Source organism: Nothobranchius furzeri, chromosome 8 (genome assembly GCF_043380555.1).
Source record: "Nothobranchius furzeri strain GRZ-AD chromosome 8, NfurGRZ-RIMD1, whole genome shotgun sequence".
Lineage (NCBI taxonomy): Eukaryota > Metazoa > Chordata > Actinopteri > Cyprinodontiformes > Nothobranchiidae > Nothobranchius > Nothobranchius furzeri.
The window spans coordinates 52,246,045-52,261,619 of record NC_091748.1 but is presented as its reverse complement, the minus strand read 5'-3'; the positions used below and the strand labels follow the sequence as shown (position 1 = coordinate 52,261,619).

The 15,575-nt window shown below is 41.2% G+C and overlaps 1 protein-coding gene and 1 long non-coding RNA gene across 2 annotated transcripts; one reads left to right on the top strand and one right to left on the bottom strand.

Annotated features, from left to right (window-relative positions):
* Nucleotides 1–1,210: 1,210 nt before the first annotated feature.
* Nucleotides 1,211–3,507, bottom strand: LOC139071547 (uncharacterized). Its single transcript, XR_011521400.1, has 3 exons — nt 2,713–3,507; nt 2,535–2,622; nt 1,211–2,084 (listed from the first exon to the last, which is right to left on the bottom strand). It is a non-coding gene; the product is annotated as an uncharacterized lncRNA (long non-coding RNA).
* A 2,692-nt stretch (nt 3,508–6,199) lies between these two features.
* On the top strand, nt 6,200–13,628 carry LOC139071546 (uncharacterized). Its single transcript, XM_070554106.1, has 2 exons — nt 6,200–8,265; nt 8,588–13,628. The coding sequence occupies exon 2, from the start codon at nt 9,517–9,519 to the stop codon at nt 12,547–12,549; it is 3,033 nt and encodes a 1,010-aa protein (XP_070410207.1). The 5' UTR covers nt 6,200–8,265; nt 8,588–9,516; the 3' UTR covers nt 12,550–13,628.
* Nucleotides 13,629–15,575: the final 1,947 nt, after the last annotated feature.

The following is a 15,575-nucleotide window of genomic DNA, read 5'->3' as shown; positions in this document are numbered from 1 at the left end:
CTTCTGGTGAAGATGACATGAGGGAGAGCCTACCCAATGCTGGAAGTGTCGCACCCCACCTATAACCAACCAAGAGGCACCATGGCTCTAGTGGAAGCCATTATGCTCAACAGCTCTAAAGCTGTGAGGAGTGTTGGATTGGCTCCCAGCTGGAAGTGGGTCATGTTGCTGCAAAATGTGGCTATCCCGTGATCCGAGAAGCATGCTCTTGCCGACTGAGAGCATATTTCTAGTCCAAGGAAGGAAACCCTCTGGCTCGGATCTAGGAAGCTCTTCTTGTAATTTACGGAGAAAGCCCAGGGCTCACACATGAGAAAGATCTTTGGAAATGTGAGCCTCTGCATGGACCTGAGAACTTGCTACCAGAGCCCAATCGAATGCGGATACTCAACTTCCACACATTTGGAAAAGGTGCGGGGAGCTATGGCCAATCCGAGTGGGAGAACCAATTTCTCATTGGCTTTCCCTTCAAACATGATGCACAGGAACTGCATGTGATTGGGATGAATCCCCACATTAGAGGAGACATAACATGCTTTTAAGTTATTACTTTTTACATCTAAATCCTTCAGTTGGGGTCTAAATACAGTGGAACTGCAGTTCTTTGGTCTGATTTCCTCATTATTGTTGCTCTACAGACCCTCATCTACCCCTGTTCTGAGGAGAGTCTTGAGAACGAGCCGTTTTTGGGTACTGTCTCTTTAAACTGGAGGAGGAGCTGTAAACTCCACCCCCCTCCATTGTACAGACCTGTACTCTCCTCCCCCAGTCGGACTTTGTAGTTCTAAAGAGAAATCATTATTTAGTATAGCAGATTTAGCATAGCAGATAAGCATTTTTAAAACATGTGGGGAGAGTAGTTCATCAATCTGTTTCAAGGCTGCTAACTCTCTCATGCATTTGTCTGTAGTCGCTCACACACACCCGTCACGGACGACGGAGGGACAAGCGAGCAGGCACGTGCGCGCGCGCGCACACACACACACACACACACACATCCGTCACGGCCATAGACTGTACATACACATACACAAGGAATACTGCTTGCTTATTTATTTCTATAAAAAAGTTTTAAAAAATGATACAGCTCATTAAAACACCATTAAAAGAATATATTTTATTAAAATCTCTATCTATATATATACATACATATAATTATAAATAATTTTATAAGTAGTCTTTTTTTATATTGGGTGTCTTAATGGCTGAAAATGGATAAAAAGCAGTTATATTTTAATTTAAAGATTTGAGATTCTAGTCAAAAATAAATAACATTCCTCCAAGTGTTCTTTAATGTGATCATTATAATTCTAATGCTTAGAACTTTGTTTTTATTGTCTGCAATGCGTAGCCTAAATCTTTATTAAATATGTGTTTTGCTGTAAAGTGGTAATTCTCTCTGATGTGTACACAGAGGTGGACATCAGTGCTGCAGTGAAATTCCCAAGATCAGTCTGCTTTGCTAACAAATATAGTTAAATCTTACCTGCATTCTAAATAAATACTGTTAGGTGAAAACATCAGTAGGCATTGAGTTATTGATACAATCCCTAACAGCCAGATTGGAAGAAGAGCATGCTGGGTCATCCTGGATCTGAGCCTGTTCTGTGTATTTACCTACAGGATGCAATAAATGTCTACAAGGCTGAGTTTGGACAATTACATCTAAAAGAAAACATACAATCAGTGATTTTTTAAATTGTTTACATTAATATACAAATTTTCTAAGTATTAACCTCACAGCAAATAAGTAGAACAATATAATAAACAGGTTTTAGTAGTTAAACAGGCGTTGTGCACACAGGTGCTTTGTGTCTCTGTGCTGGTGGTATCTAGGTCTCAGAGTTCCTGTCCTCCTGCCGTCTTCTGTTGTCCTCAGGATACGGATTGATGTTTCCTGATGATGAGGGAGGGGCAGTATGTGGGCTTCAAACTGGTCCTGGATAACAGTGGGAGACCTCTGTTGTCTGAATACTGAGACCAGAGGGTTGGTGAGATGCAGATCTTCTCTACCTCATCTAGAAACGGAGTTGGTTCAGGGAAAACTTTTCCAAAGACCAGTTCCATGATGTCATCGCCATATTCTGCAATGATGGACAATAACTTTAGTGACATATTTTGTTTACAAGCAGCTTTAGGAAAGTTGTTTCTTTAGCTTTCATGTTTATGGTCACGTTTGTTCAAAAGTTCACTTTGCTGCAGTGACTTCATATTCTTACAAATGTAATAAATTAGTGACACTAAAATTATACAGATGACTCCTTATGAAAGAAAGCTCATTAGAGAGCAGTGCAGACAGACTTACTACATGCTGCAGCTGTTTTTGTAGGCCAGCTGCTGCTGAATTTGGGGAAAGTTATTCTGTACACATCCAGATCAGATGGTTGTTTACAGAAAATAATGTAATTCAACAATTTCTAAACAGACTAAACAAGTAAAACATCAAATAAATCACTCTGCTGTCATCAGTCGGAGTGATTCAGGGGGTGAGGTGTTCTTAATGATGAGGGTGGCTGAAGTGTGTCATCACTCACTTTGGTCTGGTCCAGACCGTCTCTTTACTGGTGGGTCTCCTTCCTCAGTAGGTGACGTGAAGCTTCAACATCTGAACGTTCTGTGTTCCTTAGAGGAGAAGAAAAGTAACATTAGCAAGCTGGCTAAATTATTTTTTACTAGCATCTCAAGGCCTTGGAGAAGCAGATCTTCACTTACCTAAACATCAGACCAGTTTGTCCCAGCTGAGCTCATCAGGGCTTTAGTCTGACAGCCTGTCAGTGAAACACGGCTCCAGCCTTCTGGATGTGGACTAAAAAGCAAAGGAACATTTCTACTTTTGTTTTAATTATTTTACAGCCGATTTTATCAGCTTTCCGATGCTCACGCTCATACAGACGGTGAGCTTTGCTGCGTCTGACTGATGCAGAGTTAGTTTTTATATCTGCAGTGAGACAAAAAACTAACTAGTGCTGCAACTAACGATTATTTTCATAATCGATTAATCTGTCGATTATTTTTTCGATTAATCGATTAATCGGTTTGTTATTGTTTAGCTATTTAACCTATACAAGTGATGGATGCATTTCAGTTAAGAAAAAAAAACATAAGAGAATTGTGCAGTTGACTGCAATCTATTTTATTGCACATGAACACAGTCAGCAGTATAAAATGAGCTAAACAGTGCAAAATATCAGTCCAGAATAATTTTTTAGCATTAGCTGGAAGCCTGCTCCTTCCACCATGGATAGTGGCCTCATGTCTTTTACCAGCATGTTTAGAATAGAGTTTGTAAGTGGTATGAATTGCTGGGGGGTGAGTGTCTTGTTCCCCATGTAGTTGTCCATCGTTGCTTGTTTTTTTTCTGCATAAGAAACACAAATAGACTGAAATAAGTACACATATAAAATAAAGCAGCACACACACTACAACACTAAATCAATATTATATTATTTGAATTAATTAACAATATACAGTGATCATTTATTTTGAGGGTTACGTTCTACAAAATAGCCCGCCACAGGAGATATTCAGAAAAAAATTCTAATTTTTTTACTATTAAAAAGCTCTAAGTAAGAAGCTCATGAGGTTTTTACTTTGAGTCGGGAGTGTTTAAATTAGCTAGAGAAATGTGAAAAATGTTTATTTTGTGTAATACTGTTTAAGAAACATGATAAAAATGTGTTGTGAGGCGTTTTACAGCGTTAGACAGTAAAACAGCCTTTTAATAGTAAAAAAATGACTTTTTCTGAATTTCTCCTGTATTTAAAAATTGAAAGCGTACAACTATGCCGCGTTATATTCACCTGGACACAGCTCGTCTGTATATTTTTCACCGCGGAGTTGTCCTTTTTTGAATGAGGAACAGTTATGGGTTTGTGCCGTTTTTCTCTTAACGAGAACATTCTTATAAACAGACGTGCTGAATTTGGCAAGCGCATGATTCACAACACGGAGGAGATTCACGATGGCATCTAGTCAATCAGAAGTAAAACACCGTAGACTGACGCGGCAAAAAAAACATGTTTAACATCCACAGGGCTGGACTGGGACAAAAATTCAGCCCGGGCATTTTGACTGGAGACCGGCCCATCACCTGTTTTTTTTTGGAAAAGACATTAAGCCTTATGCTGTTTCTGACACACACCAACGTACACTTTCTTATTGGTAGTATTTATGTATCAATCTAATAAATGTAAACCTACACCATCCTTCCTATCCTGGTATTCTAAAAAGTAGGGTTGGGGGTAACTGATTATTTTTAAAATGATTATTCTGACGATTATTTTATTGAATAGTCGACTATTCTAATGACTATTTAGATGATTAATCTAGCGATTACTTTTCTATTGTACAATTAATAAAAACCAAAAAATTCTCAAATAAATTCCTCCAAAAAATTGATAAGTTGTTACTGTAAGAGAATAAACACTACAGGCCTTCCATTTTGTATAACACTGCTTTTATTGTGTTGCGGTTGTTTATGTTCTGGTGACGTGTAGAACTTGGGAGTGCAGGCTGCTGCCTGAGAGGTGGTTGGAGACGGAGTGTCTCCATGCTGCTTTGTTTTGTTCACTTATGTGCATGAGGCGAGTGGTGTTACGACCCTTCCTGGGGAGTCACGTGTTTCTCCTATTTTAACTGTAAATCCTTCTAGCTGTTATATTTATAACAAGAAACAGATATTCGGACAGAATATTTTCATGTTTATTCGAATATGATTGTGGAACACACCCAGCATCATAATAAATGAAGTAATATTCATGCCAATTTAAGCCTTTATGGGTGACCAGGACTCTGTGTTTATGAATGTGGAAGACACCCAGCATCCTGTGATGGCACTAATAACATCAAGAGATAATAAATAAGGTAATATTTAGGTCAATTTAACCCTTTACAGGTGACCAGGACACTGTAATCAATTTTTGGCAAGTGAAATGATCATTTGTTGCCATTTTTGAGGTGTTTATGAATGTGAAAGACACCGGCATCCTGTGATGGCACTAATAACATCAAGAGATAATAAATAAGGTAATATTTAGGTCAATTTAACCCTTTACACGTGACCAGGACACTGTAATCAATTTTTGGCAAGGGAAATGATCATTTGTTGCCATTTTTGAGGTGTTTATGAATGTGAAAGACACCGGCATCCTGTGATGGCACTAATAACATCAAGAGATAATAAATAAAGTAATATTTAGGTAAATGTAACCCTTTACAGGTGACCAGGACACTGTAATCAATTTTTGGCAAGGGAAATTATCTTTTTTTTTTTTGTGCCATTTTTGGGGTGTTTATGATGATACAGTAGACAGTATGAGTACAGTAACGTCAACAGATAATACATAAAACCCTTATTTGGTCAATTTTAGCCTCCATCTTAGCGATTCAATCACTTTTTGGCAAGTAAAATGCCATTTTAGTTGTCTACAATTAAATCATCAATAAAGAATTTAAAGATATTTTGAGGCATTTCTTATAGGTAAACGGGAGGGTGTAGTCTATTTGGCAAGTGACAATCTTAACTTTATGTGCTGAAGTGCTTTTATCTTACTTTTAAATAGAGCAACATAATGTATAGATAGTAACCTACACAGTGTCATTGTAAAGCCAAAGCTTGATCATTTTAAATACTTTTTTTCAAGTAAAAATGTGCCCCAAACTAGTTAACTGTGGCTCCATGTCAAGTGGACTAAAGAAAGGAAGGGGAAAAAATTTAATCGCTGGAGAATTGTTTATTTCCATTTATACAACGTTTACATTCAATACAGGGTGCCATTTTACATTGTTTATTTATTTTTTTAGTATCAAGGCTGCAACATAAAGAAAGCCAGTTCTTACCACAAAGTTTGTGGCACAAACCATCTTTCAATCGCAAATATTGCAAAAAGGATTAATATATCCTCATTGTGAACGTTTAAGACAAATAGCAACACTTAAAACAACTTCCGAACTGGAAAAACTAATGTGGCAAGGTGCAGAAACGAGTGCCCGGGCGGGATTCGATCCCCAGACTCCCGGGTGAAAGTCATACGCTCTAACCAGTCAGCCAAAGCAACATCTCCGTGGCCAAGTAGCCAGGGCACACAATCTATCGGGTCATCGTGGATGCTCACACTGCCACATCTTCCTCCCTCTTTCCACAAGCACGTCCTCGTGCTCCCGCGCAGGGTGCCACAAACACTGCCACACTAATGTCCGCGATAAACATCTGTTTAAGTACCGGAAGAGGTTATCTTTGCTTTCTGAATGTCCATATTGCTAGATATGCTGAGTTTTAGGGCGAAATCCTGGGGAATTTTGTCTAGAAATGCAATTACCTAACCGTGCGCGATCCCGCGGTGGCTAATCATTTTTTGGCAGCGAGTCAATTTATGGCACAACACCGGCTCGGGTTTCTCCTCCTCCTCCCTCTTTTCTTCTCCAACCTGTCGCTGGGCTGAGGCTCCATCACTTCCTAAATGGATTTTACTTGAACCTTCACTACCAAACAACTGTGAGATTTTAACACATGTGCCAGCATCAGCCTGAAGGGCCAGTTTCTTTTTTAGTCGAATTTTCTCCGCTTCTCCTTTCCGTTTTTTGTTCTCCATTTTGTTAAGCTCGTCTGTCTGTTTACTGAGATTCACAAACAACTGGCGGGTGCATCAGACCTCTGGCTATTGGTCCAGCCCAGAGTGTATTATTACCAATTGGCCAATCCACCAACTTTTACGAGGCGTCGCGTGGGGCGGCGCGGGCAAGTTGTCCGCAACAACTAGAGGCCAGGAAAAAAAAAAAAAAAAGACAGACACCGGCCCATAAAAGATGAAAGGGTCGGCCCAGCGGGCAGTTGCCCGCTATGCCCTATGGTCAGTCCAGCACTGAACATCCAGTATAACGAACTCAGCTAAAACACTAAGTCCAGCTTGTTTAGTTTAACTAACCTCACTTCACTCAGAGATCGTTCTTTAAAACTCTATTAAATCCACTGTGTTGACGCACTTTAATGACTGTCACGCTGCATTTTAGCTGATATGGGACTTTATTTACTGGATGCTAAGATTACATCACACTCACGTAGAATAACACACAGGCTCTCTGCTGTTACAATCAGTGGGAGGTTATCATCTGGTGTAAAAGAAGGCATTGATCAGAAATCACGTTTTATTCCACGAAAATCAGCCAGATCCACATTAATCTGGGTGCTAACTTTACTAGCATACTGTGCTAGCGATAGCAAGCCGGATGCTAACGCTTTAGTGCTGCTAATGCCCGTAAATCTAAAGTAAAGTTTGTCGACATTTTAGAGTTATATGAAGCTTACCGCTCTGCTGCTGTGTCCCGTCGTTGCCAAATTCAGATGGAAATGACTCCTTTTAGATAGATGAAGCCCTCAGTACTTACTAGCCTGGAGACACGAACGAACGAACCACCACACACACACACATTACTTTTTCTTCTGTGTTTTTTTAGCAGTAGTGTCATCAGCTCCTGGGTTTAAATACTGCCACACCACCCTTCCTTAAAACGAGGAACAGTTTTGAGCTGTGTGTGGCTAAAATAACCAGACATTCTGCATTTTTCCAATAGGACTACAAAAAATCTTAGCGAGAAGAAAAAATGGCGGATTGGCTCTGTGTTTAGCCGAGGGCTATTACCATATTTGGTAGTTATCGAAATAAATTACTGATGTAACAGATAATTTGAAAAACTGAACGGGTGGACAAATATGCCCAAAACTTAATTATTAAATATCTAAATAGCAACTCCAGTGAATAATATAAGCCTTTTTGCTCACTTAGACACTTAAAATGTGAAACACACTGTGTTAATGGATAAAAAGTGGGTTTTTCATGTTATGTCTCCTTTAAAATATGCATCTATGAGATTGATTGCAACAAGCCAATCTCCAGGGCTGACGGCATTTGGCAACTGCTTGAGAGTTAGCATCATGAAAAAATTGTACCTGCTCAAATATTTGTTTAGTATACACAGATCCAGAATGGGGCAACGTCCTCCTCCTCTTTTTGGGGACAACAAAGTGTAAGTAACTGTGGAAAGGCTCTGTAAATAAGTGATTGTTCATGCATGGTTTTAATTTGATTTTATAGTTTTATACTGCATGCTTTTATTTTGGTGGACCAGCAGAGGAAATAAGGGAGAGCAGAGAAGGCCAATTGATTTTTGCTTGGAAACTGACAGCATGCTGTAAGACCAAACAGACTGGACTGGGCCTCTATACCCTACCTTTTGACAATTAAGCGCCTAGCTGGAATTGGGAACAAGGTATTGTTTGATGCATGTGTTTTATGTGGATTGATGTGATTTTCTATGTATGTTGTTGTGTTTAAAGTGGTTAAATGCACAACAATGCTAACAGCCATCTCAACCATAGAGCCAGGTGAACACCCATGCTAATATTAGCCTTTGTGTGTTTCACATGCTTGGACTTAGTTTTAATATTGGTTTTAGCTTTTAACATGTTTATGCACATTTTTGATCTCACTCAACTTATTAATGTAGATTCAATAATATTGTAAATGGTTATATGGCATAAAGGTCATCTTTGTAAGAGCTCATTATAATTTCATTTATCTGTTTTATTTAGCTCTTACGGTGTTTCAAGAAAGAAAAGGTGGATTTATGTTCAAAATAAGGATGCCAGCTGAACATGAATAAAAATTCCTTGAGAAACATCAGTACGCTTGTCTGGCTGGGTTCGCTACAGTAAGAGCTTGACCCTCATCAAGCCTGATGATCTGCTGCCACCCTTGACGAACCATGATGGGGGATCGTCATGCCTGATCTACACTAACCCAAGCAGCAGACACAACGTTTTGGTGCTATGGTCAAGTACGGGAACAGTTGGAGATATTGAAGCTGAACTGTGATTGATCTGCAATTATACAGGCTATGGAAGAAAGACTTTGTGAACTAAATCAATGAACAATTAAAATTACCTGCTCAACAAATTGCAAAGAGGAACTTTTACAGCATTTGCATGATACAACTGGACAATTCATAGCTAAGGACATTTTCCCTTTCACATTGGACTTTGCGGTATAAGTTCGTTGAAAGTTGTGTTTATTTTACTCTTTGCATTTGCAGTTATTGATGGTTTTTGTGTTTGTGCATTTATCCTAATTATTTGGGTTTTATGCTGTTTTTATGCTGTTCTTATTGTGTGGTTTGACTATATTAGTTAAAAGGTTTTCAATCAATTTTAAAGGTTTAAATCTTTAGTCAATAATGGCAGAGCCAACTACTGATAAAGAGCTGGGAAAGCAAGTTCAGGAGCCACGGAATGAGCTCCCCATACCCACAGATCCTTCTGTCAGGCTAGGTTTGGAGGACAACGTTGAGACTAATGGTGACTTACTTGAAGGTCTCCGTCGCTCTGAACGTGCACGAAATCCCACTGAGAAGATGCGTATGCACCAGGATGAAGAGGCCAAGAAAAGGGAGAAAAGGCTCCTATCCACGTATGAGAAATGGAAGCTGCAAATTCGCAAGGCATGAAACCAGCTTAAGGTGTACATGCATGAGAGTGAGCTCTGGCTTCTTATCGAGGAACTTAAGAAGAGTCAAATAGACATAACGAACATATACTCTGAAATTCGAGATCTTGCTACACCTTCCACTGATATCAGAAGACGAGTTGACACGTGTGTTTCAGTGACCACCGAAATCATCAGCATTGCTCACAACAGAGCGATAGACGACGAAGCTGAATTTGATGAAAACCAGGAGAGACACCGCCTTCACGAGCTGCTCTGTCATGACTATGCAAAATCCATTTATGGATCTGCCTCCTCTATGACAAGTTACAAGTCAGACCATCATTCAGTCACATCGTCGCTATTAGCCAAGCGGGCGGATGCAGCAGCTGAACTGGCAGCGAAGGAAGCAAGCTATGAGATGCTACAAGAGGAAGAAAGACAAAGGGAATTGATACGAGAGTTAGAAGAAAAACATCGTAAGGCTCTAGAGGCTCAAAAATGTGAATTGGAGCGATTACAGGCAAAAAAGGAGGTGCAGGCAGCCCGAGCTAAACTGAAGGTCTACGATAAAGAGGCAGAAGGCGACGCATTCTACTACACTAACAATGAAAATGACAAGGAAACAAAGGAAGTGCCTGTTACTGCAATTAACCCCCCTTATGTCACCACACCCTCAGGTACTGATATCTCATCTCTCACTCGGGTCTTTCAAGACAGCCTAGCCTTAAATAGGCTTCCTGCTCCAGAGCCATTTGTTTTCAGTGGCGATCCAATACAGTTCATTGAATGGAAGGCAGCATTTACTTCGCTTGTCGACCAAAGGTCAATCACTCCTGCTGAAAAACTTTACTATCTCAAAAGATACGTTGGTGGGCCAGCACGCCAGGTTCTGGATGGTACCTTCTATCGAAGTGATAATGAGGCATATCAAGATGCCTGGAAAAAACTGAATCATCGTTTTGGCCAGCCATTCGTTATTCAGAGAGCATTCAGAGAAAGGCTTTACAATTGGCCAAGGATTCAGTCTAAGGATGCTGAGGGGCTTAGAAACTTCTCAGACTTTCTGAATGCCTGTCAAGATGCCATGTCTCATGTCAAGGGACTTGACATATTGAACGACTGTGAGGAAAATCAGAAACTTGTACATAAATTACCAGACTGGCTGACCTCACGCTGGAACCGCCTGGCTACACAAAGCTTGAATGAGAAGCAAGAATTCCCTAGTTTCAAGGAGTTCGCCAGTTTTCTGTCAACTGAAGCGGAGATTGCCTGCAATCCCATTACATCTTTGTATGCTCTCCATCTATCAGACTCAAGCACTGAAAGGAGAAATGTCCGAGATGAAAAGAGAAACAAGGCCAGTGCTTTTACTATTCAAACAGTTGCAAATGAAGATGAACAAAGGTTGGACTACCAAAAGGCTAAGATTTCATGCATTCTTTGTCAAGATACCACACACCAACTTCATGGATGTTCTAGATTCACAGAGATGTCATTGATTGAAAGACAGACTTATGTAAAGGAGAAGAAACTCTGCTATGGATGTCTAAAACCCGGTCACGGCGCAAAAGACTGCCGCCATCGTCATTACTGTGACATCTGTAAGGGAAAGCATCCAACAGCCCTTCATGACTCCAATTATGCTAAAGAAAGACCTTCAGAAATGGGAATAAGTCATGGTCCTGCTGCAACTTCGCTCAGTGTAGCAGCAGAAGGTTCATCCCACACATCGATGGTAATACCAGTGTGGGTATCTTCTAAAAATAACCCAGCTGCTGCGAAACTTGTTTATGCTCTTCTCGATACCCAGAGCGACACTACATTTATCGACCAAGCAGTGAGTGATGGTCTCGAGGCAGACAAGCATCCAGTTAAGCTAAAGTTGACCACCATGAGTGGAAGGGATACCGTTATCACAAGCGAGTCTGTTTCAGGACTACGTGTAAGAGGATACAGCTCTGCCATTCAAGTCAATCTGCCGATGGCCTACACAACGGACTGTATACCGGTGAACCGTGCTCACATTCCTACTTGTGAGTCAGCTAAACAATGGAGTCATCTCACAGAAATAGTTGAAGAAATCCAACCACTGAAAGACTGTGAAGTGGGACTCCTGATTGGCTACGACTGCTCTAGAGCCATGGCCCCAAGGCAAGTCATTCTAGGAGGAGATGAAGAACCCTATGCTATACGGACAGACTTAGGATGGAGCATTGTCGGACTGTCTTCACATGGTTATAATTCACTGAGCAGAAGTAGTTTCTGTCATAGAATCGCTGTTAAAGAGCTACCTCCTGCAACTCCTGTCGATGTGATCCGCAAATTGGAATCCGACTTTAATGAAGGAAGCGAAGATACCAAAACAGTCTCACAAGATGACATCACCTTTCTCAACAAAATAAATGAAGGCATACAGAAAAACATACATGGTCATTACGAAATGCCTCTGCCGTTAAAAATCAGACTTAACCTGCCTGACAACAGAGTTGCATGCATTTTAAGGCGTATCAGAAAAAACAGGTCGGACAGTCTCACAACTGTAATTGAACGAGAAGATGCAGAACATTGCAAAATCAAAGACTTGCAGGAAAATACTTATCAAGAGGAGTTGAAAATTTTGAACAAAGGGATTCGGCTACCATCTAACAATCATTTATACTCACTTGATGCATTCCTTGATCAAGACGGTATCCTCAGGGTGGGAGGAAGGCTGAGCAACTCCTCTCTTCCCAGCTCCATCAAGCACCCTGCGATCATCCCCAAGAATCATCCCATCACAAAGATGTTGATCGCTCACCATCATGAAAGAATGGAACACCAAGGTAAAGGCCTCACCATTAATGATATTAGGTCCAACGGCTACTGGATCCCAGGAAAGAAACGGGTTGTAGCATCCTACATTCGCCACTGTGTCACCTTTAGACGGCACCGGAAGCCAACTGAAGAGCAAAGGATGGCTGATTTACCCCCTGAATGTGTGGAACCATCGCCCCCCCTTTTCCTTTTGCGAAATGGATTGCTTTGGCCCTTTCGTTACCAAGCAAGGAAGAAAGGACAGCAAGAGGTCTGACCAAGGGAGCAATTTTGCCGGAGCCAAAAACGAACTCAAGGAAGCTCTAAAGGAAGTTGGCACAGACCGGCTGGCTGCATTTCTTGCCGAGAGACAATGTGACTTTGTCATGAATGCACCTCATTCAAGTCATGTTGGAGGGGTGTGGGAGAGACAGATTAGGACTGTGAGAAGTGTCCTAGGGTCCACACTTGCCTTGTCTTCTGGTAGGCTAAACGATGCCTCATTGAGGGCCTTCTTCTATGAAGCCATGTCAATCGTCAACAGTCGCTCTCTGACTGTTGACAACCTCAGTGACCCCCATACTCTCGAGCCACTCACGCCCAATCATCTCCTGACTATGAAATCTACCAAGGCTTTACCTCCCCCAGGAAACTTTGTCAGGGAGGACATGTACAGTAGGAAAAAAGTGGTGGCACGTCCAAGAAGAAACATGCAAGTTGGAGATATCGTACTCGTCAAAGGAGATGATACACACAGAAATGAGTGGAGATTTTATGGAGAGTTTCAGGAACTACTACTGATAAAGACGTACTCGTAAGAAGAGTGAAGATCTGCCTTGGTGACAGAAACCTTGGTAAAAAGGGGGAGCATTTCCACAAGATGTCAGAAATTGAGCGCTCAGTCCAAAACCTTGTCCTGTTGTTAGAGACGAGCTGAATTTGCTCCTGTACTCCTTGGCTCACACTACTGCCTTCGATAGCATCTAATCTAAATTCGGTAGATGTGCTTATAAGGCTAGGTACTCCTAAGAAGGTTAATTTTACTTGAGAAATCATTCGTGCTTAATGTGCACAGTAAACTGTTTCATTGCTCACTCATGATTGGTGGGAGTGTAAGTAACTGTGGAAAGGCTCTGTAAATAAGTGATTGTTCATGCATGGTTTTAATTTGATTTTATAGTTTTATACTGCATGCTTTTATTTTGGCAGACCAGCAGAGGAAATAAGGGAGAGCAGAGAAGGCCAATTGATTTTTGCTTGGAAACTGACAGCATGCTGTAAGACCAAACAGACTGGACTGGGCCTCTATACCCTACCTTTTGACAATTAAGCGCCTAGCTGGAATTGGGAACAAGGTATTGTTTGATGCATGTGTTTTATGTGGATTGATGTGATTTTCTATGTATGTTGTTGTGTTTAAAGTGGTTAAATGCACAACAATGCTAACAGCCATCTCAACCATAGAGCCAGGTGAACACCCATGCTAATATTAGCCTGTGTGTTTCACATGCTTGGACTTAGTTTTAATATTGGTTTTAGCTTTTAACATGTTTATGCACATTTTTGATCTCACTCAACTTATTAATGTAGATTCAATAATATTGTAAATGGTTATATGGCATAAAGGTCATCTTTGTAAGAGCTCATTATAATTTCATTTATCTGTTTTATTTAGCTCTTACGGTGTTTCAAGAAAGAAAAGGTGGATTTATGTTCAAAATAAGGATGCCAGCTGAACATGAATAAAAATTCCTTGAGAAACATCAGTACGCTTCACCATTGTCTGGCTGGGTTCGCTACACAAAGTTGTACCAAACCTAGTTTGTTTCCTTGAGGGGGACTGCTCAAACAGCACCTTTTGTTAACAGCCTGAAGTTCCTCTTTAAACATGACCTCTGCATTTACAATAGTGCATGCAACAGCTGTAAACCTGAGTTGTCCAACCCAGAATTGTAACCGGCAATAACCCACGACGACTATGCATTGACCCAAGAGGACACAGCGCAATGCGTGCCAGAGAAAAGTTCGCAATAAGCTGGCTGCTCAACGGTGTCATGATGGTTGCCCTCTAGCGGAGTGGGAGGGCTTGGCACCGTGTTTAACGACACACGTTCTGAGCTCTGTGTCTGCAAACAGTGGAGAGCCGCTGACACATCCTTATGTGACAAATTTGAAATGCAGTATTCAGACACGTCAAATTGACATTCATTTGAGTCCAAACTGCAGTCTTATTGAAACATTGTTCAAAACTGTTGAACCAGTGCAATTTTCACCCACCTGGGGCAGTAAACAAAGTCTCTCGGGACTGGGGGTTAGATCTAGCCTAGTGAACTAGACCAAATTCTTGCTTTGCAAAGTTTGGTCTAGGAATGCTCCACTGGAACCTCTGCAGCCCCAACAGCAATCTGGCTGGCCAATCACAGCTCTCTAGAGGGGTTTCAAACACATAAAGAGCTGTGATTGGTCCATAATGGTGGGCCAATCATAGTGCTCTATCTGCTTAGTGAACAAATCACAGAGCTTTATCCGCTTTGTGGGCCAATCAGGGCACTCTATATGCCTGGTGGGTGGGATGATGCAACAGAGTGAAACAAGAGTATGTCACATTCATTGTCCAGTGGAATGCGGAGATCATTTGAAAGACAACGGTAGAACCCGCCCCACAACCGAGAGCCGTCAATGGAGCGTTGCCAGACTAAATAATCCATTTATTTAGTCTGGCATTTAGTCTGGCTTGCCAGGCTAGGTTAGATCAGCAACCGAACATGGCCAATTCACCCGATGAAAAACTGAGACTTGGAAGTCCGGCAGAGTCCAAGTCCTGAACAAATTCGGTCCTGAGATCAGGACAACTGAGTCTTCTATTTACGGTTCATAGAGCTATATTTTAGCCACAGCTGTCCTGAGACACACTGACAGAGGTGAGGCTGCCATACACAGGTACCACCGGTCCCTCCGACCACCACCAACAGGCAAGGAGGGTGAAGTCAGTGTCTTGCTCAAGGTCACGACTGGGTTTGACCTGGCATTCCACTGGTTACAGGGCAATCTCCTATCCCCTGAGCCATTGTCACCCCTTATAAAACCTTGTGTAGCTTTAAATAATCTGACCATTTAGGTGAAATCTGTGCTGTATTCCAGCATTTCCTCTTGCTTGTTTCACAACGCTGATGGAGGAGACTAAAATTCTTCATCTGTAGATCTTTGGGTAAATAATTCACTGGTGTAAAACAACCTTAGGATGAGCAGAAGGTTCATTGAATCATATGACTGCAGCAGCAGGATTGCCTCATCAACATTTTA